Source organism: Balaenoptera acutorostrata, chromosome 6 (genome assembly GCF_949987535.1).
Source record: "Balaenoptera acutorostrata chromosome 6, mBalAcu1.1, whole genome shotgun sequence".
Classification (NCBI taxonomy): Eukaryota; Metazoa; Chordata; class Mammalia; order Artiodactyla; family Balaenopteridae; genus Balaenoptera; species Balaenoptera acutorostrata.
The window spans coordinates 112,421,115-112,445,995 of record NC_080069.1 but is presented as its reverse complement, the minus strand read 5'-3'; the positions used below and the strand labels follow the sequence as shown (position 1 = coordinate 112,445,995).

Sequence of the window (24,881 nt, the reverse complement as noted above, 5' to 3'; positions counted from 1 at the left end):
TTCGAAGTCCTGGGAGGTGACCCCCACCTCAGGAGGTCAGCCCTAGTCCTCCTGGGCACCTCCTGCCTGGGAGATTCCTCAGGGGATGCTGGAGAGCTCCTGGGAGCTCCCTCCTGAGGCCCCTCACACAGACTCCAGCATACCTCGGAAGGAAAGACACAGGTGGAGGGGAGTGGGACCACACAGCAGCCATGACACAGGGCCAGGCAATGGGGTATGTGTGGGCGTGGAGAAGGAACTGACCCTCTAAGGAGAAAACATAGGCCAAGTCTGCAGCGCCCAGGCAGGGCCTGGCATGTGCCTGGACCCCAGGAAAAACTCAGGTGAAGACACGAAGAAAAGAATCAAAACCTCACCTGAGTACAGGGATGGGCATTCCAAGAGGTCTCCCAACATGTGAGGCAGCAGGACAGGATTAGCCCCAATTGACAGATGGGGAAACTGAGGCCCTGGGATGTGCCAGAATCACATAACCAGCTCATGATCGAGCTGGGACTAGAGTCCGTTTCCCACTATCCACTGCCCTGTACCCCCAAAAGGGCTCTGTGCCCCAGGGCAGCTCAACAAGCCAGCCTCCCCAACCAACTGGGGGCTTGTCAAGAGCTGGGAGCCTATGCAATTCATCCCCATGTGCCCCCATGCCCAGCACATAGTAGGTGCTCAAGACGTGTTTGCTAGTTGAACGAATGGGTGGACTTTATCCAGGGCAAGAAGAAAACTTGTATTTCCCCAGCAGCCCTGGGGGTACAGGTAGGTCAGACAGACAGACAAAGCTTTTCTTGACCTCGGTGGGGGTAGGTGGGGAGGTACCCTGGCTGGTGACACACTTTTGGGGGGCAGGACCCCCTCAAATTCATGGGCCACGCACAGCCTTCAAGCGGACTCAAGGTCACAAGGCACAACGCAAAACGGCCAGATGACCCTTGCCGTGCAAAAGTCATTGTTTCCACCCTGCCTCTGGCCATCGTCAAACTTCGTGCCCCCCTCTACCAACAACAGATTCACTCTGCCCATTCTTCAGATGGAGAACTCAGGGCGTGGAAGAGGGAAGAGGCTTGTTTACTGCCCTGCTTTGGTCACACCTGGGGGACTGCAGACACTGTCCCTCACTGGCGGCCCCACCAGGGACAGTCTTAGTCTCGAGTCTGCAGTGAGCTCCCTCCCACCACTCCAGAGGGACAGTAGGGGCGGTGGGCAGGGAGCTTCCTCAGAGGTGGCAGTCTGGTCACAACCCTTTCCCTGGCTGGGCCAGCTGTGCGTTCCCACCACCAGCCAACTCTTCCCTGCACTTCCCTGTTTCTGAACAAACACACGCCTGCGTTCTCGGTCATTGTCTTTCCTTGCTCGTGGCAGAGGCCAGAATGGGTGTGGAGCAAGGGCCCAATCAGGGCTGGGATGCTGGGTACCACCGCCTCCTTGGGGATCTGATGATGTCACCCTCATGGGACCAAGCCCCGCTGCAGATGGGGAGACTGAGGCATGAGGTCAGAAAGGACGAGCTCAAGGCCTCGGGGTGGCTCCCCCAGCATGAGTTACCACCTGGGGGCGGGGGTGTGCTGCCCTCAGGAGGAGGGGCAGCGTGGAGGCAGAGTCAGGGATCTGGGAGTTTAGTGGAGGGAGGTCAGTGATGCTCTAGCTGCCCCCAACCCAAGTACCTCCACCTCTCACCCTGCCAGGCAGCTCCCAGCCCCCGCCCATGACTCCCCATCACTCAAGGGCCTTTATCAGGCCCAAACTACTGCTCCCCGCTATTCCCCTCCACCAACCCAGGCCCTCCGCCATCCCGGGATGAACTCTGCCCACACACCCAACAGGTTTTCCAACTCCATGTCTTTGCACAGCTGCTGCTCTGTCCAGAGTAAGGACATCCATAGCTCACACTCAACTGTGGCCCGAGTCCCAGGCAGCGCGGGCTTGCAGCTTTCCATGCCTTTGCTCTCGGTCTTTAAACAACCCTGCCATCACCACCCCCATTTACCAGACAAGGCCACTGAGACTTGGAGAGGTAACTGGCCAAAGGATGGCTTTGTGCAGAGCGGGGGCTTGAACTCTGATTTGATTCAACCACTCCCTCTGCCAAAGGAAACTCTACCCATCTGGTGAGACCCATTCCAAATGTCACCTACTCTGTGAAGCTCTCCCTGATTTCCCCAGATGTAACTTCTGTTCAGGGACAGTCTCCTCCCCCCTCCCTGAAGGCTGGGTGCTCCTTCGAGGCTGGGACACAAAGCAGTGACTCCTGCACAGGCGAGCCTGGGAGCTGGGGCTCAGGCGATGGCCAGACATGTATTGATTGTCTCTGGCCCAGTCAGCTGAGCAGGAGGGGGACTTCTGGTCCTCTCTGTGCCCGCAGGGATGGAGCTGGGCTGAGGTGAAGAGTGAAGGAAAGGTCACACGGGGCATTGAGCAGGGGTGGGGTGGGTACAGGAGGACTCATGGTGACCTGAGCTTAACTGGCCATCTGTACAGCTCCCATTTCTCACAATCTGAACCCATTTCCTCACGGAATCTTCCATGTATCAATACTACTAGCCCCCTTTTACAGCTCAAGAAACTGAGACTCAGAAAAGGGAAAAGACTTGCCCAAAGTCACAGTGCTTGAGCCCAGATTTCTGATCGCCCAGGCCAAGCCTGGAGGGAGGGAGTAGCCAGAGGCCTTTTCAAGGAAGGCAAGGGGGAGGAGATCATAGGCCTTGGGAGACCCTTAAAGACTGAACTCCCAGCACACACATGTGTGTGCATTCCCAACCTCAGCTTGAACCCTCCCACGCACAGGGAACTCACTACTTCAGGAACTCACCACTTCCTGAGGAAGCCCTGTACATTGTTGTTCAGCCCTGACTGTGGGAAAAGTCTTCCCCATTCTGGGAGAAGCAAATGAACATATACTGCCTGCCTGCCTCACTTATCCTTATACTGACGAGAAAACTGAGGTTCAGGGGCAACTACAGGGCCCAGGCCACACAACCAGTGCCCGGAGGGGTGGGTATTTGACCAGATTCCAAGCACAGATTTGCTCAAACCCCTCTGGGTCAGGCTGGGCACCGGCCCAGCCTTCCAGATTCCCAAGATAACCTGATGGTGTAAACTCAGCCCAGGTGCCCACTAGGTGCTCCCAAGCCCCCTCCTCCCTCCCACCCACGGGCACCTCAGTGGGCCTGAGCCTTTGCCAAGGACTCCAGCCTCCCCAGGGCCCCTTCGAAGCCCTCCTCCTTCCAGGGGCCTCCCCCCACCTCCTACCCAGAAATGGAAGGAAGTCCCGGCCCCCACCCAGCCCCCTGGATCACACGCCTTTCCAGATGAGGATCGTGTTACTGGAAAAAGAAAATGCTGCTTGCACCTCCCCCTCCGGGTCCTGCCTCCTGGCCTTGAAAAGAGAGAAACTCATTTCAAAGGAGGTGCCCACCCACTCAGAGACGTCCTGGACAGATGTTACCCGCCACCACTCCTGTGGAGCCAAGGACCCCTGGGATAGGACCCCCTGAGGTGCACCCACATGTCCCTCCACCCAAGAGGCGGGGGAGTCCACTTAAGTCCCAGAGGAGCGAAGAGGGAGTTGGGGGGAGGTAAGCTGAGCGGCCAGGGCAGTGTGGGCAAGGGGAGGAAAGCCAGATCGCTCAGGATGATGATCCCCCCCCCCCCGCTGCTGAGTAAACCGAGGCACGGTGGTCAAAACTGAGAGGTGGAAGAAAGAAGCTGAACTGCGATCTCCCCTTTGCCTGCCCTTGGCAAGAGGAGACACCGGAGCCTCAGTTTCCCCACCAGGGTGGAGAGTGAGGAGAAGCTGGGGGAGTGGGAAACAAGCAGACACAGTTCCGGGCAACCCGAAGGGGCGGCTGAGAGGGTCCGGGGTAAACAGACAGCAGGAGGACCCAGGGTCCCGGGCCTCCCAGGGCATCAGGCGGTGATCCGGCGCTAGGGAGGGCCTGGGGTCAGGGGTCGGGGTGGCGCCTACCCCTGGCGGGCCGGGTCCGGCTGCGGGAGCGGCTCCTCTGTCGCTGCAGCCGGGGCCGCCTCAGCAGCCGGTAGTAGTAGGAGGGCCTCCCGGTGCTCCTCCTGGCGCCGCCCGCGGACATGCTGCCGCCCGCCGGGCACCGGGCCGGGCCTGGGCGCGCTCACACGGGCCCCATCGCCCGCTCCGGCCGGCCCGGCGGGCGTCCTCGCGTTCTCCCGCGTGCCGCTGCGGCCGCCGCCGAGGCCAAGGCTGCCCCACAAAGTCGCGCAAACTCCTCCTCCTGCTCCCGCCCTCCCCGGAGCAGCCGGCCCCGCCGCGGGGGCCGGGGACCGGGAGGCCGGACTGGCACGGGCCCGGAAAGTCAGTGCGGGAGAAATCCCGGCCTGGAGTCGGCGAGGCCAGGCGGGCCGGAGTGCCCGGGACCCCAGGCAGGTCCCCAGGACGGTCACCGCCCTCCCCCCGCGCCTGAAAGCCCGACCTCTGGGCGCACGCGGCGTCCCACCCCGCCGGCGGGTATAGACAGTGCACACCCGCGTGTGGGCGCTCCCTGGCACTGGGCAGGGCGCAGGCAAGGCGACCAGGAGGGCACCGCGCTTCCGAACCGGGAACCCTCGATTAGGGTCCGAATGAGGCCGGTGCCGCAGGGCCGGTTTCTGCCCCAAGCTCACTGAGCTGAGTGTCGATCCGCAAACACAGCGTCCAGCATGCCCCTCGCCCCGGCAGGTAGAAAGACTTCTCTTCCACGAAGGATACTCTCCTGTTCTTTAAAACATCGTCCGGTTTGATACGCGTATTACTTTCATATATTTATGAGGAGAAGCTGGGGGAGTGGGTGTATATTTCAAGCACAGAAAAAGTAGAGGGAACATAATGAACACCTATGTATCCCTCGGGTCTTCGCCAAATCAGAATTTTTTGCCTCTTTGATCTAAACCCTCCTCCAAATGAAACACCTCAGGTGCTGTGAGGTCTCCCTCCCGCTGGGCACTTACAGCAGTTCTAGCAGGACTGCGGGCAGGGCAGAACTATCCCTACCCCTCTGTAGGGAGAGGAAACCGAGGCTACAGAAGGGAGAGTGCCAGCTCCCTCTGTTGCATCCTGCTGAAAGCTTTCTCCGAGTCACGCACTCCCCCAGCTCAAGAACCATCCATGGCTCCCAGAGTCCAAAAGCCACAAGTCCAGAGAATCTTCTCTGGTATTTGAGACTTCAGCGATGTACCCTCAATCAAACTACCTCCCAGCCTCACCTCCACTCCCCCCACCCCACTACTTCTCACTCCTCCTTACTCTACTCCCAGCAGGGACTGGCCTCCTACTGACTTTTCTCTGCCTGGCCAAAGTCTGTTGTTCTAGAGCCCACCTCTTCCAGCCTTCCCTGACCACCCTGGCCATTGGCTGCAGTACCTCTCTCTACCCGCCAGCCTCTGCAGCAGCATTTATTTTTTAAATTATTCTGACAACCACCTACCTCAGTTCCATCCCTTCAAGTACAGAAGGGGAAACTGAGGCCCTGACAGGAGGTCTGACTTGCCTCAGCGGCAGAGGCAAAGGGTCTTAGCCAGGGCTCTGACAAGTAGTCTTAAGGATGTGTTGGTGGGAGAGTCACGTGTGGGTCCTGAGGGAGTCTGGATGTCCTCCTCCAGCACAGCTGAAAAGGTGCCGCCCTGGAGGGGGTGGGGCAGTCGGCAAGAATCCAGACCAGGTTTTGCACCTCACAAAGGGGACCCCCTCCCTTGCTCCCTCAGCCAGAGGGGAGGGCCCCCAGGTCAGAAGCCTGGATCACAGCTGGAAGCCAGGCGCCTTCCCAGGACTAGGGGGGAGGGGCAGGAGGGGTATTGCTCCTCCAAACCCAGTCTGGGTTGTCAGAAGCTATCAACTCCCCTGGCCCCTCTCCCCAGAGCTCTGGCCAGTCCCTGGGGAAGATGGAAAACCACAGGGCCTGCAAGGACCCCATTAGCCTCCTTTGGGTTAAGCATTGCTCTGGCTCATTTTCAGTAGCAGACATTACCAGGAGCCTCTTTTACAAGTGCAGAGGCCCCTGGGAAAAGTAGCACCCAATTCCTCCATCCAGAGGCAAGCTGTGGGCCCTCTTAGCGAGCCTCCTCCAGGACACAAGAACCCAGCGCAGAGCCTCCCATTCAGCTGGGGCTCCCGCAGCCACCTACCCACACCTTGGCACTTCCAGGAAGAATAACCTCCGAAGCCAGGCCCACCAGTTTTGGGGGGAGGAGGACTCCCAGGAAGTCCAGCTCAGGGTGGGGACAAGAATCCTGTTCCCAGGGCCTGGACTTCACCTGGCCCAGTTTCCTCCCCAAAGCAGGAACTCCCTGATTGGCCAGGTCCTAGCCTTCCATGAAGGAGACGAGACACTGATCAAGTGATCAAGCTGATTAAGGCTGGGACAAGTGGTCTTAGCCTGAGGCCCCCAACTAGCAGATTTAGGTGAGTGTGTGTAGAGGGAAGGGAAAGCAGCCAGGACCTCAGCATCTCATCTGTAAACACAGTTGAGTTCCAGAGGTCTGGCATAGACTCTGTTTATGCTTGGGCTTCTCAAGTCGTTCTCTGTGCCTCGGTTTCCCTGCCTACAAGGAGAAGTTACAGACTCCTAACCTATCTGCCTTGTGGAGGGAGGGTCAGCTAATGAAGAGGAAGAAGCTTTTGCATTTCTGGCCTTCGGATGGGGTGGGCATTGCCACCCACCCAAGCTGAACATCTCCACGATACCAGCTGGAGGACTGAGTAGGAAAGGGACAGGGTGGGAGGTAGGAGAGGAGGTCCAGGACCCCTGGGATGGGCAGGCAGACAAAGGCTGCTCCCTGCACACCCAGCAGAGCATCTGGAATCAATCCCGCTGTGGAGCAAGCCACCCACCTCCTCCCGCTGCCCCGTGGCCTCCTCCCTTCAAACAGAAGCAGCCCCCCTTCCGGAGACTGCCAGGCTGGAGGAGGGGCACCTGAAAATGTCCCCCACCCCACCCCGACCACTTCCTGCAACAGACGCCTTCAAGGGCCAGGCCCTGCCAACCTGTGAGCCCCGGGCCCTGCAGGGAGGGTAGTCCCATCAGTGGTCTTGTTCTCCCACCTCAGTTTTGCCTCCAGAGGGTCTGCTGAATAGGCCCAGCTCCCACCTCCCCTACATGATGCTTTGTGTGAGGATCAAGGCTGTAGTCTCCATGCCCCTCAGCCTCCAAATGGCCCCAGCTCATTAAACATGCATATTTCTGGGGTTCCTCCAAGACTCTTGATTCAGTGGGTCTGCATGGGGCCTGGAAATATGCCTGTTTAGCAAGTACCAGGCAGGGGGCTGGGGACTAGCTAAATCAGATCCCACGTGACCCCACCACCACCTTCAGTGTCCCTCAAAAGCCCCCAAAGTTGAACTCCCAGAGTACCGAAAAGGACCAAACTCTGTCACAAGCAGCGAGCCCCTCTGCACCCCTCCCCACTCCATGCACCCTGATCTATCTGCTCTCAGCCCCCTAAGGCTCCAGACTCTGCCCTGGTGGCCAGATGGCTGCCATGAGGCTCTTCCTTCTGCACCCACCTGGTGAACTCCTCCTTAACCCTCAGGACCCAGCTCAAACATCACCTCTTTAAAGAAGCCTAAGCCCCCAACAGAGACACCCCCTATCCCCGCCACACCCCACCAGTTAGGTTTGAACAATGAGGACACAGGAGAAGACCAGAGAGGGATGGACCCAAAGAATTTCCCTGCAGGCAGAGGACCATTGGCATCCAGAGGTCTGGAGGAGAATTACACCCTGTTGGGCTGGAAGTCCAGGTAAGCCAGAGGCCAGGCCAGGGCTGGGTCAGGAGGGGTCAGATGCAGGGAGGGGACCAGCCCAGTGCAGTCTCACATCTGTTAGGTTTACAGTCAGTGAGGAAGGAGCAAAAAAAGCATATAGTCAGAATTACCCTTGAAAAGCCTTAAATTGCCCATCCAGGACAGTGTTTCCTCCAGTGTAAAGTCAGATCACCCATTTCTTCAGCTTCACAAAAAGCAGAAGGGCTTGACCTTTCCAGAAGGGCCATTTTTGTGCAGGAGGAAAACAACAGCAACAGCAATAATGAACATTATCTAACACAAGACTCCACTCAGGGAGGAGAGATGCTCACGCCTGGAGGGGACCACAGAGTCCAAGACCTCTAACATAGGAAGGTTACAAGTTTGGCCTCAAAAAGGCTGTCAGAGGGTGAAGTTTGGATTTAATAGCAATAAACTGTATTCAGCATTTACTGTCTGCATTATCTGTGCACATTATCTCATTTAACTTATGAGGCAGATGGTCACCACCTTCATTTTACAGAAAACATTGGGGGCACAGGGAGGGTGAGGAATTTCCCTAAGGTCATACCGCTTGCACTAGGAGTCAGGATTTGAACTCAGGCAGGCTGGAAAGAGCAAAGGTCTTAAGATTGAGCAGGACTTAATGCAGACACGGAGGAGGGGCAACAGTCCGGAACTTTCCTTAAAAGCCAGCTTTGACAAGGAACAGGAGGAGGCGAGAAGGGATGGAGTCCTGACAGGGGAAACACTGGAGCCCACCAGGCCCCACACAATGGGTGTCTGGAAGGCTCAGACCTGTCAGGTTTCCTGTCGGGACGAGGCTGGGCAGTGGCGACCAGGGGAAGTCCCCAGCTAGGCAGCCCTGCACACATCCGCCTCCCAGGCTGGTCTCAAGCTTTGAGTCGCTGGAGCCCTGGGCAGGGTATGGGTGGGAGTGCTGCAGGGGACGTTCACGGTTAAGGTCATGGGCCTCTGCCATGGGAGGTGGCCTGTCTGTCTGGCAGGCAATGACGGCTTCCTGTGTCCACTGTTCATCCGGGAATGAGGTTGGACCACGTATAGGACCTTCATTCAGATGGGGCAGGCTGGAGCGGGGGATCTCCGACACGGCGGAAGGTGGAGACAAGCCCGAGAGGTCAAGCTCGAGTGCTCGAGGCCCAGCCAGGTGTCCACCACCTCCGCCAGCCCCTGGACTTCCTAAAGCCATCAACAAATTTAACGACATCCTTCACAGAAAATGGCCCACTCAGGGCCGCGATGATCCCGGGCTGAGATGGCCCTGCCCCTCTTAACACAGGCAGAACGAAGGAAGCAATCAAGCGTGGACATTGGAACACACACAGACAGAGCCTCGGGGAATTTGAGTGTTTTTTTGAAATCAAGTCACCCAAAACTGGGCTGAGGGTGAACCCTTGGGAGAGGCAGGGCTCTAATAGGGTGGAAGGCCAGTGGGTGGGGTCATTGTTTCTTTGGGCACTGTGTAACTCAAAGAAAGCCCTTGACATCTCTGGGCCTGAGGTTTCACATGTTAAATAAAGACGAGTTATCTCTGCCCAACTCACCTCCATGGATCCCATCAGGATCTAGAAACTTCCTCCAGTCCCAAACCACCACCTCCTGCCCTCCAGAAGCCCAGAGAAGAGGATATATCTCCCTCATACATGACAACAGCCTGTCATTAAAATCCTGGAAGTTCAGGTTTAGAAGGAAGCTTCAGAGCAGGTGATGGAACCAGGGAAGCTGGGGCCCTATAGGACAGCCACTTGGCCAGAGGAGCCTGCCTAATTCATCGCAAGCCAAGATCTGGCATCAATTCTCCAAACATGGAAGTTCTGATTGCCCCTCCCACCCCAGCAGTCAGGCTGGAGCACGGTCACTCCCCGCAGATGGGGCAGTGAGGCCATGGGAGGGAGGGATTCCCCCCGAGGTCACACATGAGAGTTGGGGGTCAGTCCACCTCGGGACTTAAACAGAGCTGCCAAGACCCCCTTTCCCTCTCAATTACCTGGACCACCCCTCCCAGATGCCTGATGCGTTCTGGCCACAGGTGTCCAGCCTTCCACTCCCACTGCTCCAAAGCTCAGGGCTCCAATCCTGTGGCTGGGAGAGGCAGGGATCCACTCTCCAGGCTGAGACCCAGACCCCCCTTCTTACCCCCACCCTAGCAGCCGGCATTTCAGCCCAGATGGCCTGGCCTGGAGCGACTCTCTCTGCGTACTTCCTCTCCTGCCCTGACCCAGAAATGCTGCCAAGCTCCAGGTGGGCCCACAGCTCCTCTTTCTCCCAGCCCAGCCTGGGGCCGAGGCTCCAGGTCTCCAGCCTCCTTCCTCCCCTTCCAGCTGATGGGGCCAGACAGCTCCATACCCACTGGGCGACAGGAGGGGGTGGCATATGGTCCCAGTGTGAGGTTAGAGAGCCCCCTCCCTTCCCAGGCAGACCTGCCTGGTCATCTGTGAACCACATCGTGGCTGGCACTGGCCTGGGTTCTGGGGGGAGGGGTCTCGCTCCACCCCTGCAGATCCCACTGAAGAGGACAGATGAACCAGCCCAGTAGCCAGCTCCTAGGAAGCTTCCATCTTGGAAGGGAGCTGAAAGAGTATGGGATTTGGAGTGAGGAATCAGCACTTCTTGGCTGCGTGACCTCAGCTTAGTACCTTTACCTCTCTGTGCCTCTGTTTCCTCAACTATGGAGTGGGCTTGATGATACTTAAACTTTGTGAGGTTGTGGAAGGTCAAATAGCATAGTGAATCAAAGCCCTGTGGACAAACTGGCTCACATCTGCCCCTCCATGCTATTTATTTTCTCACCAATCTGTGGGCTCCCTGAGCAGAACAGCCAGAGCTGATCAGCACAGTTACTGGCCCAGAGCAGGCTCTCAGTAAGACTGACTGGGAGAGAGAGTGGCAGTGTTTCGGAAAAGTGGCTGAGTCCATCTCATCTGGAGTCAGCACTGAGGGAATTTGGAAGAGGGAAAAATCCTGGAAGACTGCCTGGAGGAAGAGTCATTGGTACTGAGCTAGAAGGCTAAGTAGGAGTTGACTGAGTAGAGAGCAGAGGAGGAGCAAGCAGCATGAGCAAAGACCCAAAGATGGAAACCAGAAAGGCATATACTGGGGGCAGCATATAGAACTGTGAGGCTGGAACAGAGGACGAGGAGGGGGACTGGGGAGCAGGCTATATGGGGTATGTAAGGGTGGGATCAGGGAGAAGAGATGGGGAGATAGATCCAAGTAGGGGTGAGGCCCAGACAGCCCCTCCAAAGGGGAGAAGTAAAGTGGTAAGGAGGGAACCCTGGCCAAGGAGGCAGAGGATCAGGGCTCCAGGCCTAGCTCTGCTGCTGTGTGGCTGCATGACTTTGAATAAGTCACAGGCCTCTCTGATCCTCACTCTGCAACTGAAAGGAGAGGCTGGCTCCATGAGGCAGGCCTGCAGGGGTGGGGCTAGGCTAGATGCCCATGAACTACAGTGAGAACATTCAGAGTTTCCTAGCAGGTTTCTTGAGGAACCACTGGCTAAGATGGTTCTAGATGAGACTGGATACCCTTCTAATCCTTGAAGGTGACACACATGGCCCCACCTCAGGGCCTTTGCATATTCTGTTCTTCTACCTCACACACTTACCCCAGACCTTCAGGTGTCAGCTCCTTCCTGCCATTCAGGCCTCAGCTCAAATATCACATCCTCAAAGGCCTCCCCGGCCACCTTATCTCATGTACCTCTGCCCCAATCCCCACACCCTATCCCACTGCCTTGTTTTATTTTCTTCTACTTATCGCTTCCTGAAACTATCTTATCTGTGCATTCGGCTGTTCACTAATTGTCTTCCCCCAAACTTTAATGAGGGCAGGGGCCTTGTTAGTTCTGTCCCAGGCATGTCCCTAGTGTGCACAGCAGCGCTCAATAAACATTTGATGAATGAGGTGAATGAAGGGAGCTGGGCTCAAAGCCCCCCTTCTTTTTTTAAAGAAGGGAACCAGGGGCAAGGGACTTCACCTCTCTGGGCCTGGGTTTCCTCCATGTGACACGTGGACAACGAGCTACAGAGTTTACTTTCAAGCAGCAGCCTGGGGCTGGTCGGGAGGTCAGGATGTAAGTCCTGACTCTATGCAAGAGCTGGCACAGAAGAAATGAATGGATGAATAAATGCCTTTGCTTTGCTGTGTGCCTTTGAGCAAGTCCCCTCCTGTTCATAGGCCCAGCTTCCCCTCCTAGAAAATGGAGTTGCCTGGGTGGTCTTTCAGGACCCTTGGGCACTGACGCTCAGAGCTTCTGTGCCCAGTCCGGAACACACACGGGAGCCAGAGCAGGTGTTAGAGGAGGGGCAGGCTATGCCAGTGCCATGGTTCTCGCACTTACTGGCTTTTCCTGGAGATCCCACCCAGCCCATAGCTGGCATCCTGAGGCTGTGTAGGTGAGAATTAAATGTAGCTTCTGCAACTGTCACCCCTCAACTCCCCTTGAGAGTGAGAACAATGCCAGCCCTGCCCCCACCCTAGGAACACCATTTTGTCTGGAAATTCCACCACAGGGGAGGAGGAAGGGCTGGGGCCCTAGAATTTTTGTGCCTGCTCAAACAGGAAGTAGCTGAAAGTTTGGGGCCAAGGAAAACAAGTTCAGGGTCATCCTGGAAATCAGCCCCTGTTCCCCCTATGGTTAGGGACTTGCCCCTTTCCCCAGGTGGGGCTCTCCTGGTAATTAATGATTAGCACAGTGTGGGGCGGGGACGGTCCAGGACCACAGGCAAAGGCCTAAGAGGAGGCAAAATTCATCCAGCCTCATCTGGCATACCCTGGATGACAGGGAGCTCACTACTGAACTGGCCCCCTGTCCTCAGAAAGTCTGAAAGTGAAGATGCCCTCCCACAACTAGGATTTGCAGGAGACCTTTAGGGATCTAGTGGTCATCCTACTGTCTACTCACGGCTCAGAGGGCTTGTGACCTGCCCAGGGTAACCCAGACACCCCCAGCTACTCCCTCAGTTTCCAGCAGCAAATGAAGCTGTTCCAGGCACAAGTAAGGAGGAGCCAGCAGGAGAGTTGACGCCAGAGTCTGGGCTTCAGCCCCACCCCACATCCCTGCTGGCTAAAATACCAGGGTTTGGGGGTGGGGGGTTGACCTCTGGCTGGCCTTTATTAGAAAGCCCAGAGGACATGGGAAGGGGCCCTGAGTTGATCCCGGTCCCATTGAGAGCCCTAGGGAAGCAGCCTGGGTTAGAGTCCTTAGCACAGCCCCTCTGACACCTCGGCCTTCTCTCGCCCTGTAGCCTCTGCCCCAGGAAATTGCAAGGCAGCTTTAGAATTTTCTGGGCCTGCTCTCTCTGACTTCATGTTTCTTGTGTCCTCCTGGTGCCCCCTCTCTCGTACCCACCCCCTTACACGGCCTCCTGTGCATGTACAGACCTGCCTTCCCACTCAAGCCCTATGGTGGGCTCCTTCCAGGCCCTACCGGGCCAGGCCCACAGAGCAGCCTGGAGCCCTCGGGAGATGCTGACCGGTGCTGCCCCCTGCCGGGCTGCAGAGCCCTGGGAAAAAGCCTTCTTGGCCCTGGCAGGACCGACCATGGGGAGGCCCAGCCTAGGACTCCCAGGGCTCCGGGGATGAGGACCCCAGAGTGGCCTGGCACAGGGTCCCAGTCTGCTGAGTGACTTAGACAAGCCTTGCCCACCCTGTCTCTGCCCAGTTCCCAGCGGTGCAAAGCGGGTGGAGCAGAACCTCAGTTCTCAGACTTCAAGGCACTTCAGTCCCCTGGGGAGCATATTAAAAATGCAGATGCCCAGGCCCACCAGGGAGAGTCTGGTTTAGCTAGCCTGGGAAGAACCCAGGAATCTGCATTTTAACTAGCAGGGGTTGGGCCCACACTGCCCACACTGGCCTACCTACTGCTCTCTCTCAGGGCCCCTGGCTCTATATGGAGGCTTCTGGGAGTCTAGCCCCTGACAGGGTTACCAGCCTTTTACAAACTGCAGCCTCTTGCCTTTCTCAGCACCTGTGTGTGGCAAGCAGGCAGGGGTTCCCAGTCTCACAGTACAGACGGGCAAACTGAGGCTCAGAAAAGAGGCTAGTTTGGCCCCGTCCCATGATGAAACACCCCGCTTCCACCTCCCTCTCTGGGCCCCCCAAATGCGGTCTAGATTCTGGGGCCCAGAAGGTCAGTTCAGGCCAGGCAGCAGCCCTGACTGGCCCCCTTTGTCCTGGTCTCTGTGCCCTCTGACCTCACCGGGTCCTGGGCTGATTAAAATATCTCCTTACAGCCCCGATAGGCCTGGTGTCTTCTTACAGGCTGGACGGGACGCAGTCCTATCGGAGGCATCACTGCCAGCTTGGCCGTCCTCGGGAGCTGGATACTGCCGGCATAACGAGATCAGAGAGCCTTCGCCCAAAGTGTTTGCAAAGACCGGCCTGGAGAAACCGAGGCCCAGAGAGGGGAGAGCCTTGCCTAAGGTCACACAGGACACAGTTATTAACCCCATTATAGTCACTTACTCTCTGCCGGGCCATAGTAATTCAGCAAGTCCTTATCACAATCCTAAGAGGTGGACATTGTTACTCTCCCATTTTACAGGCATAGAAAACTGCCAGGACTCGATCTCATGCAGCTTGGCCCCTGATGATGACCCTGTGCTGCCACAAATGGTCTCCCCTTACCTGTCCTCAGGTAATTCACCTGCCAGCCCCTTTTCAGACACAAAGAAGACAGAGCCATTTGTAAAAAAGGTGACCTGCAGCAGTAAGGCCAGGGCCTTGGCTTTCAGTCCCAGCGGGTGGGGCGGGGGCGGGGGTAGATGGTCAGTGGGTGCTGCCCCAGGCCCCTCCCCGACCTCACCTCTCAGCACTCCCTACATCTACCCCTCCTCAGCCGCACTGGTCCCGGCCTCCCACCACTTCTCTCCTTCGTGGCTTTGCTCCCACCGTTCCCACTCCTAGGACACAGGACATGGGGCAGGCTTCCCAGGCTCCCAGCCCCCCTGTGAAGTGGGTTATTGCTAGCTCCAAATTCTAGCTTGAGTCTGTCCACCTCTCTCCTCTTCACCGTCACTACCTGCATCCAGGTCACTGCCACCTCTAGCTTTGGGGACTCTCACAGCCCCTAACTGGTCCCCCCAAATCCTCTCTGGCCCTCCTGAGTCTATTTTCCACAAAGCAGCCAGAGTGAGCATTTTCAAAACTGCCCTCTCTCCCAGCCACCTTGGCCTTCCTGGCCTTTGGACACTCTTTCTGGCTCATTCACCTCTCCCACGGCTCCCCCTTTCCCCCTGCCCCCATCCGGGCTGTCCTGAGCCACCTGGTCTACTCAGAGTGGGGACTCACTCTTCCTCTCCAGAGAACGCATCCCCCTTCCCTCTCCAAACTCACTGCTTCCTGAGTCATTTTCTGCAGGCCCCTGCACCTTTCCTCCAGGGAGCCCATCGCATTGTGCCATGACATCTATTTTTTGATGATTCATCTCACATCTGTCTCTCCTGGCACACTGCTGCCCCGAGGGCCAGGTCCCGTCTGCCTGGCTCACCGTCATAACCCCAGTGCCCCGGCCGGCTCTGACACACGGTCACTGTCAATCAAGGGGAGGGTGAGGGCGTCATCGTCGTGGGAGCCCCCAGACCTCTGGGCCTCAGTGTACCATGACGCGCCAGGGCTCACAGCAAAATGGGGCCACATGGCCTCCGGCCCCGCCCCAAACAAGCCACAGCTCCGGACTTAATTCTCCTCCCCATAGGTTTTGTGTTTTCATTCTGTGATTTATAGCCCATTCAATAAATTTCCCCCATTATCTTTCACGTGCAGCGTGCTGCCTTTCTGCCATTTAATAATGCATTTGGCTCGCCAGGCCTCTCCCTGGAGAAATCTAAGGCTTGGCTCCGATGTGGGAGCAGGCCCACAAGGCCACCAGGGATTCCCAGGGCTCCTTTTCAGACCCAAACCTTGAGCAGGTCTGAGCCTCACACTCAGGGGTAACTGGGCAGGGGCCCAACTCCTCCCCACTCCCTCCTTCCCTGTGGCAGGGAAGCTCGGCAGCGAGAATGAAGGCTCAGATGTCCGGTGCCCACTGGGACCCTAGTGGCCAGTTTTAGGGCTGGGCAGGAGACTCTGGTGCTTCCCCCAACCAGCCTCAGTGGTTTCTAGAGGCTCCACAGCCATGATCTTAATCTCCCTCTCCGACTCCCCAGGCAAGACAGGAACCCGTGAGACCCGCTTCACACATGAAGAAACTTCTCTGAAACACAGGGAGACTGCAGCCCAGCCTTGCCTACCCCACTGGGTGCTTGCTAGGTTCAGACACAGCCAGTGGAGATTTCTGAGGGTACCCTCTGTGCTGGCGCTGTACCCAGTGCTTGACTTGAACTGTCTCACCCACAACAAACTTTAGAAGCAGAAGGTACTATTATGCCTATTTTATGGATGGGGAAATCAAGCCTCAGAAAGAAGCAACTTCCCTGGGATTATTCGGGAAGAAAATGGCAGTGCCCCGGAGGAATTGCTCCTGCAGTGAGGGATGAGAAGGGTCTAGAGGCTCCAGGGAGCACACAGCTCCAGCCAGAGCTACCCACCAAAAACACAAAGCGGCAGAGAGGCAGGGAGAGCTCAGGGCTGTAAGGTCCAACAGCTCAGGGGTTGTGATTCCACCCCTGGGCGTCCTCAGCTGTGTGACTGGGGCAAAGTCCCTTAACCTCTCTGGGCCTCATCTCCCCCATCTGTAGGATATGAATACCGTCCTCCCAGGACTGTCACGGGACTTGCATGACGCAACACGTGGGAAGGTGCCTTGTAAACTGTCCGGTCCTGGGCCGCGTCACTTTTGCATGTTAGGACAGTGGCAAGAGACATCATGCAAAGACCTGCAGAAAACCCTTGGGCTCCTCCAGGCAAAGTGTAACCGGCAGCTCTGAACCGTGCAGGGATGTGGCCATACAACGCAGGCTCCTTCTCAGGCCACAGGATGCTTACCTCACTCTGGTACCAGGCACCTCCCATGCAGACTTGGGAGAAACTGGGCGGCCCTCCTGCTCCCGGGCGCACAAGCCCAGCAGTGCCCGGCTGGGTGGGGGGTGTTGGGCAGAGGGGCGTTCCCGGCTAGCCTGGGCCAGGCCTGCCCCCGCCATCCCCTTCCCCGGCCCTCAGCTACTAGGTCTGCTTTCCTCCTCCCTCCTGCTCCTGAAAGTTTCTGCTTCCACTTTAGAGTCTCCGTGGCAACCACCTCTCTTCCTTTGATTGTTTTCCTCTTCTCAGTCACTTTACCCTCTTAACAAGCAAGTTTCTCTCTTCTTTCTGCTAAAGGGAGAATCACAGTGGGTTGGGGCAGGAGGTCTGGCCAGGACAAAGAGGGCAGAGAGGGACAGGGCTGGGAGGGGAGAGGTGACCCCTGGGGTGCAGCCACGGTTTGCCCTCACATGACCTCGGGGTCTGAGACTGCCCACAGGGTCCTCCTCGGTGGGCTTCTTTAAAGGCGACTCTCCTGCTCAGAGGGCGAGCCTGGCTCTGCAGGGGAGGCTGAGGGTGCACAGTCGAGGCTGTGCAAGCTGGCTGGGCCTCAATCTGCTTCCCACTGTCTTGTCTTCACTCACAGATGCCCCGCGTTTGGACGGCCTCCACACCCAGGCCCCAGTCTCTCTGCTTCGGCGCGCCCTTCCTTTCGCGGGGCCCGGCTCCAAAGTACCCCCACCCCCAGCAAGGCCCCGCCCTCCCAGCACCCCCAACCCGTCAGAGCTTCTCTCCTCCACTGTGTCCGTCCTAACCCTTCTCCCAGGCAGCCTGCTGCCCTGCAGGCAGGGCGTCTGGACGGCAAAGCCAGCGTCTCCCCGGCTCCGTCTCCAAGTCGGTCCACAGGAAGCCGCGCTGAACCTACAGCCAGAGACACCGGGGCTTCAGGCTGGGGCCCACCCCCAGCTAGCCACGGGCCCTTCACAAGTTTGCTCGAGAACTTGATGTTCCCTGTGGTCAAACATGGATGGAATTCACTTCCTCCCAGGCCGCTGGAGGCCGAAATGAGTTTTGTGAGGCTGAAAGAGCTTGGAAAATTCTGAAGAGTTGCACCAAGTCCAGGATTATTTTTAGACACTGAATTAGTGCCGTCCAATGAATAGCCCAGAGGCCTCCTTGACCCCGCGGCTCTCACGGCTCTCCCTCTCCACCTGCCCACCTCCTGAGGCAGGTACTGCCCGTGTCTGGCCAGCTCCACCCCGAGGCCCTGTCTCTCTAGCCAGAGTTCCACACCACAGTCAACGGCCAGCAGCTTCCCTGACACACACACACACACACACAGAGCGGCAGCAGGTTGGCTGAGCGGGCCTCTGAGACCCAAGTCAGCAGGGAGCCCACGTGCTGGGGGCAGGGCTGGGGCAGGAGGCAACACCAGAAGGGGCTCCCCAGCCGACCGGGCTGTCCACTGCCTTCCCCTGTTCCACTACCTGCTTCCTTTCCAGGCCCGCCCCTGAGGCTGGACCACCAGGACCCACCCCCTTCCCGCATCGTCTGGGAGGCTCCCCCGTAATACCTGCCAGAAGCGCTCTCCCCAGAGAAAGGTCTCCTTCTCCCCTTCCCCCGGGGCCCCCCTCCTTTCTCTGGTGCTGACAGTGAACTTCACCCCCACTGCCCGCCCAGCCTCAGACCTACACGTCACCCCTTACAAACTGCTCACAGAGGCTGCACCTGCCCAGGCTTGTGCTAGGATGGGGCTGGTTTCCATGCGCAAGGGGACGCCTGGGGCCACGGTGGCTCTGGGAGGGGTTCATGTGTACACTTAAGGGCCATTTCTCCTCCCTCCAAAGACCTGCAGAATCAGAGGCATTTGAGCAGGCTCAGAGGAAAAGGAATAAAGAATGTGAAATGTCAGAACCAAGCGGGTAAAGACAGGGCCAGCTGTGGCCAGCCAGGGACTCTCTTCTGCCTCCCCTTCTGTCCCCGATCTGCTCCCAGTTCAAGAGTCCAGGATTCCCACAATTGACATTGGGAAACCAGGCCATTCAGCTCCCACACTGGGGTGCATGGGGCACACATCCCAGGAGCTGGCATTTGAAAACCCATGCAAGTACTGGCACGGTCCTGGGAGGGACACTGTGTGGGCCCAAGGGGGCTCCGACACAGTCCCTGTCCTCAGGGAGCTGACAGTCTGGTAGGACACGTGACCTCTCACAGGGACCCACTGACAAGGAACCAAGGCAGAGGAAGCATGAGGAAGGGAGGAACTAATTCTGACTGACAGGGCAGGGAGAAATCAAGGAAGGCTTCACAGAGGAGGTAGCATCTGGGCCAGGCCTTTGAGAAGGATTCCAACAAGTAGATGGAATCTACTTGGGGAAGGGAGGGAACTCACTGAGCTTTAGCGGCAGCCTGGGAACCACAGAGAGACTTAACTTGGCTTCCCTTTTCCAAATGCCACGTGGCTTGACCATGGTGAGGGCTCGGGCTAAGAGGATGCTGGCCCTGTGTGGAATTAACTGGGCCTCTTAGGCCAGGCAGGCGGTAAGTCTCCCAAGATGGCCCAGAAAGAGGCACTTTCCAGGCTGTTTCCTGAGACCAGAGCCTAGAGCAATGTCTGTTCTTGTCACTGGTGTCATGGGGCAATGGCCCAAGAGTGCAGAAGGGGGTGGGGACGTAGAACCTGCCGGCTCTTAAAAGCCCTAAAGAAAAGAGTCTCCTCGAGTTCCCTGAGCAGCCCACTCCGGGATTTCACACCACCCCACAGTCAGCCAGGAAGTTCTTCCCCTATCTAACCTACATCTCTCTAGCTGAAATGTACACCCACCTTGCTGTGGAGACACAGGATTAACAAAGCACAGAGGCTGAAATGCCTCACCAGGCACTCTGTCTGCAGCCAAGGTGGGAGTGGGGGTGGGTCAGTGGGCACAGACACAGCCCCACCCTCACCCCCAGCTCTGACAAGAGAGGACAGGGCCCTGTTTGTGTGCATAATTAATCTACAGGCCTGAGGAGGGCCAAGCGAGTGGGAATGTCCTCTCCCTGGGCCTCGGAAGCTTCCCTGACCCAATTTAGAAGCCGCGTTTATCGTGTTGTTCATGTCAAACCTTCCCAATGAAGTCTCTGTTCCCAGCGTGCTCATGAATTTTCCGGGGGTTTAATAGTGTACAATCTGAGAACGATTCATTAAGAAGATTAACCCCTCCCCCCCAAATATGCTTCCGCATGCTCTACAAAACAGGGCAAATTTATTCTCCGGCGTCAGCAGGCTCCCACTGCCCAGAGCAGCGCAATCACTCAGAGGGGTGAAAGCTAGAACCCCTCAACCCGGGAGGGAGGGAAGCCATGTGGGTAGTGGGAGACCCCTTGAGGGTCCAGGGTGAGCGTGGGAAGGTGCGAATGGAACGCCAGGACCCCAAGGCTCAGCCGCAGAGTGAGCAGGGCCCGTGTTCCAAGACCCCGCCTTCCTCCCTCGCCAACTTTACCCAGCGCATCCCTGCCTGGGAGTGAGGGGGGTGGGGAGGGCGGGGCCCTGGGCTCCCAGCTGAATGCTGGTCTAGACACTTCCTGCTCTGGGACTTGGAAACAAAGAGGGGCTCCTAATGTCACTCTCTGAGCACGCCTCTCTTTTGCCACATCTTCCCGACACTGGGACCTCCCAGACGGAAGGAACTCGGTCAGATACCACCAGAGGTGTCAGAAATATACGAAACTTGTGCTTGATCCTTCCTGAAAGACTACACTTGAGGCGCCAGAGCAGGCCTTGCTGAGGGACAGCTGGACAGAGGAGGTGAAGACAGGGGAAGGGGCAGCTGCCCCAGCTCTTTGGAACAACAGGGAAGATGGCACTAGGCCCAGGCTGGGGGATGGACCTGGTCTCAGATGCCGGCACACCGGCCCGGCCTCCGTGAGGATCTGAAACCTCAGACTTCGCCTCTCTTCTCCCTGCAGCCCCTCCCATCCAGCGGGTCCCCAAGAGGATGATAAAAACAGTCATAGCGACGGCATGCCCACCACTCCCTCTGTGCCTGGCACTGTGCTGAGTTTTAAACACATTTCACGCTCAGAACAACCCTGCAGGCCTGTGCCATTATCACTGCAAGTCTCAGATGAGGAAATGAACCTTAGAGGGTGTAATCGACGTGGCCGAGGCCACGCAGCTAATAACCGACAGAACCAGGATTCTAGACTTCAGACTCCAGTGCCTGAGGTCTGAGGGACCTTCCACCCCCCTCATCCCACAGCGGGGACGACTCCCTGCTCTGTCCCCATGAGGACCCTCAGTCTGGGCTCCGTTCAGGTCTCCACATCCCCCATCAGAGGACCGCCCAGTCTCCTCACTGGTCACCCAGGCCCCAGCCCCATCCCCTCCCATCGTCCCTCCACCAGCAGCCAGAGGGACTGTCCTGGACTGCACACCTGACCACGTCTCTCCACTGAAAACTTCATCGAGGCTCCCTGGGCCGACAGCATGGGCACGAGCTTCCTTGCCTTGCATTCAGGGCCCCCAAACCATCCCTCTGTTCTCTCTGCCACCGTCTCCCTCCTCCACATTCACCACGTGTACCCAGGCTTCCGGTCTCCATGCCTTGCCTCCTGCTGGTCCCTCTGGCTGATGTGCTTTTCCCCATGTCTCTTACTTCAAAATTCTCAAGGCTCAAGTCCAGTACCACCTTCTCCACAAAGCCACCCTGGGATCAGGCCCTACAGCAGAAGTGACTTCTCCCTCCTCTGAACCCCGACAGCACAGGGTCTCCTGGGCCCCTGGTACAGCCAGTTTAGGTGCAGGTCTTGCTTGCCCAGGAGCTCCTGGAGGGCAAGGTCTTCCCTCACTAGGGGCTCTTTCCCCACCCCACCCCCCATGCAAGGCCCAGCACACAGCTGGGCACACGTTGCAGGCTGGTTCAGTGCAGACTAGTCCCCTTGGCAACAGGACACCTTGACCAGTGAGTTGGGGGGAGGCCAGAGCAGCCTGGGTACCCAGCCTGTGAGTCCTTCACCTTTTTCGGTGCCGTGGACTCCTATGGCCTCTAGTAAAGCCTAAGACCCCCTTCTCAGAAAAATGTTTTTAAATGCATAAAATAAAATACCAAGGATTACAAAGGAAACCAATTACATGGAAATATGATTATCAAAATATTATTAAAAATTATAGCAGTATGTGTGCTTCTTTATTAATGCCTTAAATAACAAGATACCATTCTAAGAGCTACTAAAATTTGGAGTAGGAGGAACAAAAACATTATTTCAAGATACCCACAAAACTATACTATGACATGATAGTTTCTGTGATTTCTATGATTTCTACAAAATCACAGAACAGTTAATGCCACTGTGGTTTATCACCTACATTTGTAATGAAAGAATTACAATTTGGAATTGTAATTAGAGGTTAGCAAAAAAGGTGGGATTTTATTTTTCCTGTCCAAGTTCATGGACACTCCAGATTCCACCCTGAGACTGCTGGGGTCCCTGGTTAAGAACCCATGGCTTAGAGGCAGGGGCTGAAGGGAAAAGAGCAAGGTTTGTCCTGGAGTCCAGATTCTGGCTGTGCACTGTCCTGAGAGAACCTGACCTTTTCAGAGCTCCGTCTCCACCCGCCTGCATGGTCAGATCACGGAGGAACCAAGCCCTGTGCTCACAGTCTGCCTGTTCTGGCTTCTCCTGAAGCCCCTCAGTGGGGTAGGCTTGGCAGAGCTCCTGGAGAATGACCTCTTGGAGCCACTGTGCCCCAGACAGCCTAGCCCAGGGCCTCAGGGCCCCTGGCCGCCTCCCAGGGAACTTGTTTTATGTCCCCAAAGAGCAGGGCTGACAGGTGATAAATCGCCAAGGAAGGCTGGAGTGGGCTCAGACTGTCTGCCTGGCGCCCGCCCAGCCACACTGCTGTACCCACCACCAACCTCCATAGGGATGAAAGCACCATTAATTACCCGGGAAGAAAGGGCACCATGACAACGCTCCCAATGGCTGCTTGGAGATCATCTCTGGCCACATTTTCTGAGTGTAGCGCCCAGCCTGGGGGCTGCTGTCAATCCTCCCCTCCCTCTGTCACCTCCTCTCCTCCTGGGATCCCCCAGGGCCATCTTTCAGCCTGGGTCCTGCCCTCAAAGACTCCTGACCTACCCATCAAAGACGCATGAATGGATTGCTTTTTGCAGACAGGGCCCCCAAACAGTGCTCCGCAAGGTGGTGTGGGACCCGAGAAGGCAAGGTGGTCAACTCTGTCACCTCTGATGCCTTCACCGGCACGAGTCCATCACCGAGTCCTAGGAACTCCACTCGGGAAGTCTCTGGCCTCACCCAGACCTCGCTGCCAGCTCTAGTCATCATCCCACACCCAGGTGATTGATTCACCTGCATGCTACCGCATACCAGTTACCCTGTGCAGGTCTGTGCCAACCGCTGTCCAGGCAAGAGCTCAGACGACCCTACTGCCAGCCCTGTGAGTGAGGCACTATTATCCCGTTTTACAGGCAAGGTAACTAAGGCTCAGAGAGGTTAAGTGATGGCACAAGGAGTCACAGCTGGAAACGGACAGAGCCAGAGTTTGAGCTCTAGTCTGTCTGGCTCCAAATACCCCTTTATCAGCTCTCCAGCCTCCAAGTGGTCCCCCCATTCTCTCTAAAGAGTCTCTGTTAAGGAGGTTTGCCAGGCCCCTCCACACACCCTTCCCTCCCTTTCCTGCCTCTGCCCAGGGGCTCCCGCAGAGATGAGACACTCGTCTCCCTGCCCTGCTGGCCCCATACCACCTCCTCCAGGAAGCCTCCCCTGATTGCAGAGTCAGAAGTCTTTCAGTCCTCCCAGCCCTTAGCAGAAGCCACCAGAAATTACCACTAGTATCACCTGTGGGTAGGGGCTAAATGAGTCTTTTCCCTCATCACTTCCACCACCATACTCTCAGCCAGACCCAGACACACCACAGGGGCTCTTCCAAGAGGAAAGATGAGGAAAGTCATGCTGGCAGATGAATGAGTGAGCTCCTGGCTCGATGCTCCTGCCAACCTCCCACCAGAGGCAGGTCTGTTCATCCGCAGGCAGGGGGTGGCTGCCCCAGGATCACCGGAATGGGGGCCCACCTGACCAGTCACCCAGGATGGCTAAGGGGAGTAGGAATTGGCATCGCAGCAACTCCCTGAGCAGAGGGGAGCCCTGGGCCAAAGGAACAAAGTCAGCAGATGCCCTGGACCCGCACATTGTTCAAGAAGAACCCAGAGAAGGGCCAGACCCAAGTTCAAGGCCAAGGAAGAACCATGACTTCTGCTCTGAGCTCACGGCGGGAAAAACAGCAGTGCCATTCCCAGCAACAACCACTTTCTCTAGACAGAAGCGACACTGGCACCTGAGCCTGATGCGGTCCACAAAGGATGCTCCCTGAAACACCCCAGGGGGCCTCAGACACCTGCAGAGGGGGCCTAAATCAACCATCTCACCCTGGACTGCAGAATGTTCTATGCAGCACATAGAAATAGTGAGGTAGAGGTCCACGTGCTAACTAGGAAAACCTTTCCAAAATATCTTAGTGAAAAAAGCAATTTGCAGAATGATAGATGATTTTTTTTAAATTGTTGAACAGAATCATAGATTTCTTCCATGGATACATATGTATAAATGAGAGCTCAAAAGAGCACTGAGAAAAACGCACTCCAAAGGCCCCCACTTCCGGCTGGGTCCTGCCCCACAAAGCCCACCCAAACTCTACCGGGCCCTAGCCCAGCCCCACTCCTCATGCAGGAGAAGCTCGTGACCACATCACTTCTCACCCATGATAGGCAGGAGTATAAATGACCCCAACCTTTGCAGAGGGCACCTTGGCAAAGTGTATCAAAAATTAAAATCCATGGGGCTTCCCTGGTGGCGCAGTGGTTGAGAATCTGCCTGCCAATGCAGGGGACACGGGTTCGAGCCCTGGTTTGGGAAGATCCCACATGCCGCGGAGCAACTAGACCCATGAGCCACAACTACTGAGCCTGCGCGTCTGAAGCCTGTGCTCTGCAACAAGAGAGACCGCAATAGTGAGAAGCCCGCGCATCGCGATGAGGAATGGTCCCCACTTGCCGCAACTAGAGAAAGCCCTCGCACAGAAACGAAGACCCAACACAGCCAAAAATAAATAAATAAATTAATAATAATAGTAAAAAAATTAAAATCCATAAAATGTCCATTTTAAATTCATATAATCTTTCTCCATCCTATCTCTCAGATAAACTCTCACAAGAACAGATGTACA

The 24,881-nt window shown here is 56.8% G+C and overlaps 1 protein-coding gene across 11 annotated transcripts in view; it reads right to left on the bottom strand.

Annotated features, from left to right (window-relative positions):
- DAB2IP (DAB2 interacting protein) overlaps positions 1-24,881 on the bottom strand; it is a 193,941-nt gene that overhangs the window by 122,407 nt on the left and 46,653 nt on the right. For 4 of the 11 annotated variants that reach the window (XM_057548208.1, XM_057548215.1, XM_057548217.1 and 1 more), the window contains exon 1: positions 3,956-4,180. The exons of 4 other annotated variants lie outside the window; for them this stretch is intronic. In XM_057548208.1, the coding sequence (XP_057404191.1) occupies positions 3,956-4,076 (121 nt within the window). In that variant the 5' untranslated portion in view covers positions 4,077-4,180. Of the gene's footprint in view, positions 1-3,955; positions 4,181-24,881 lie in introns of those variants that run through there. 3 more of the 11 variants (XM_057548209.1, XM_057548212.1, XM_057548213.1) reach the window with 1 other exon arrangement.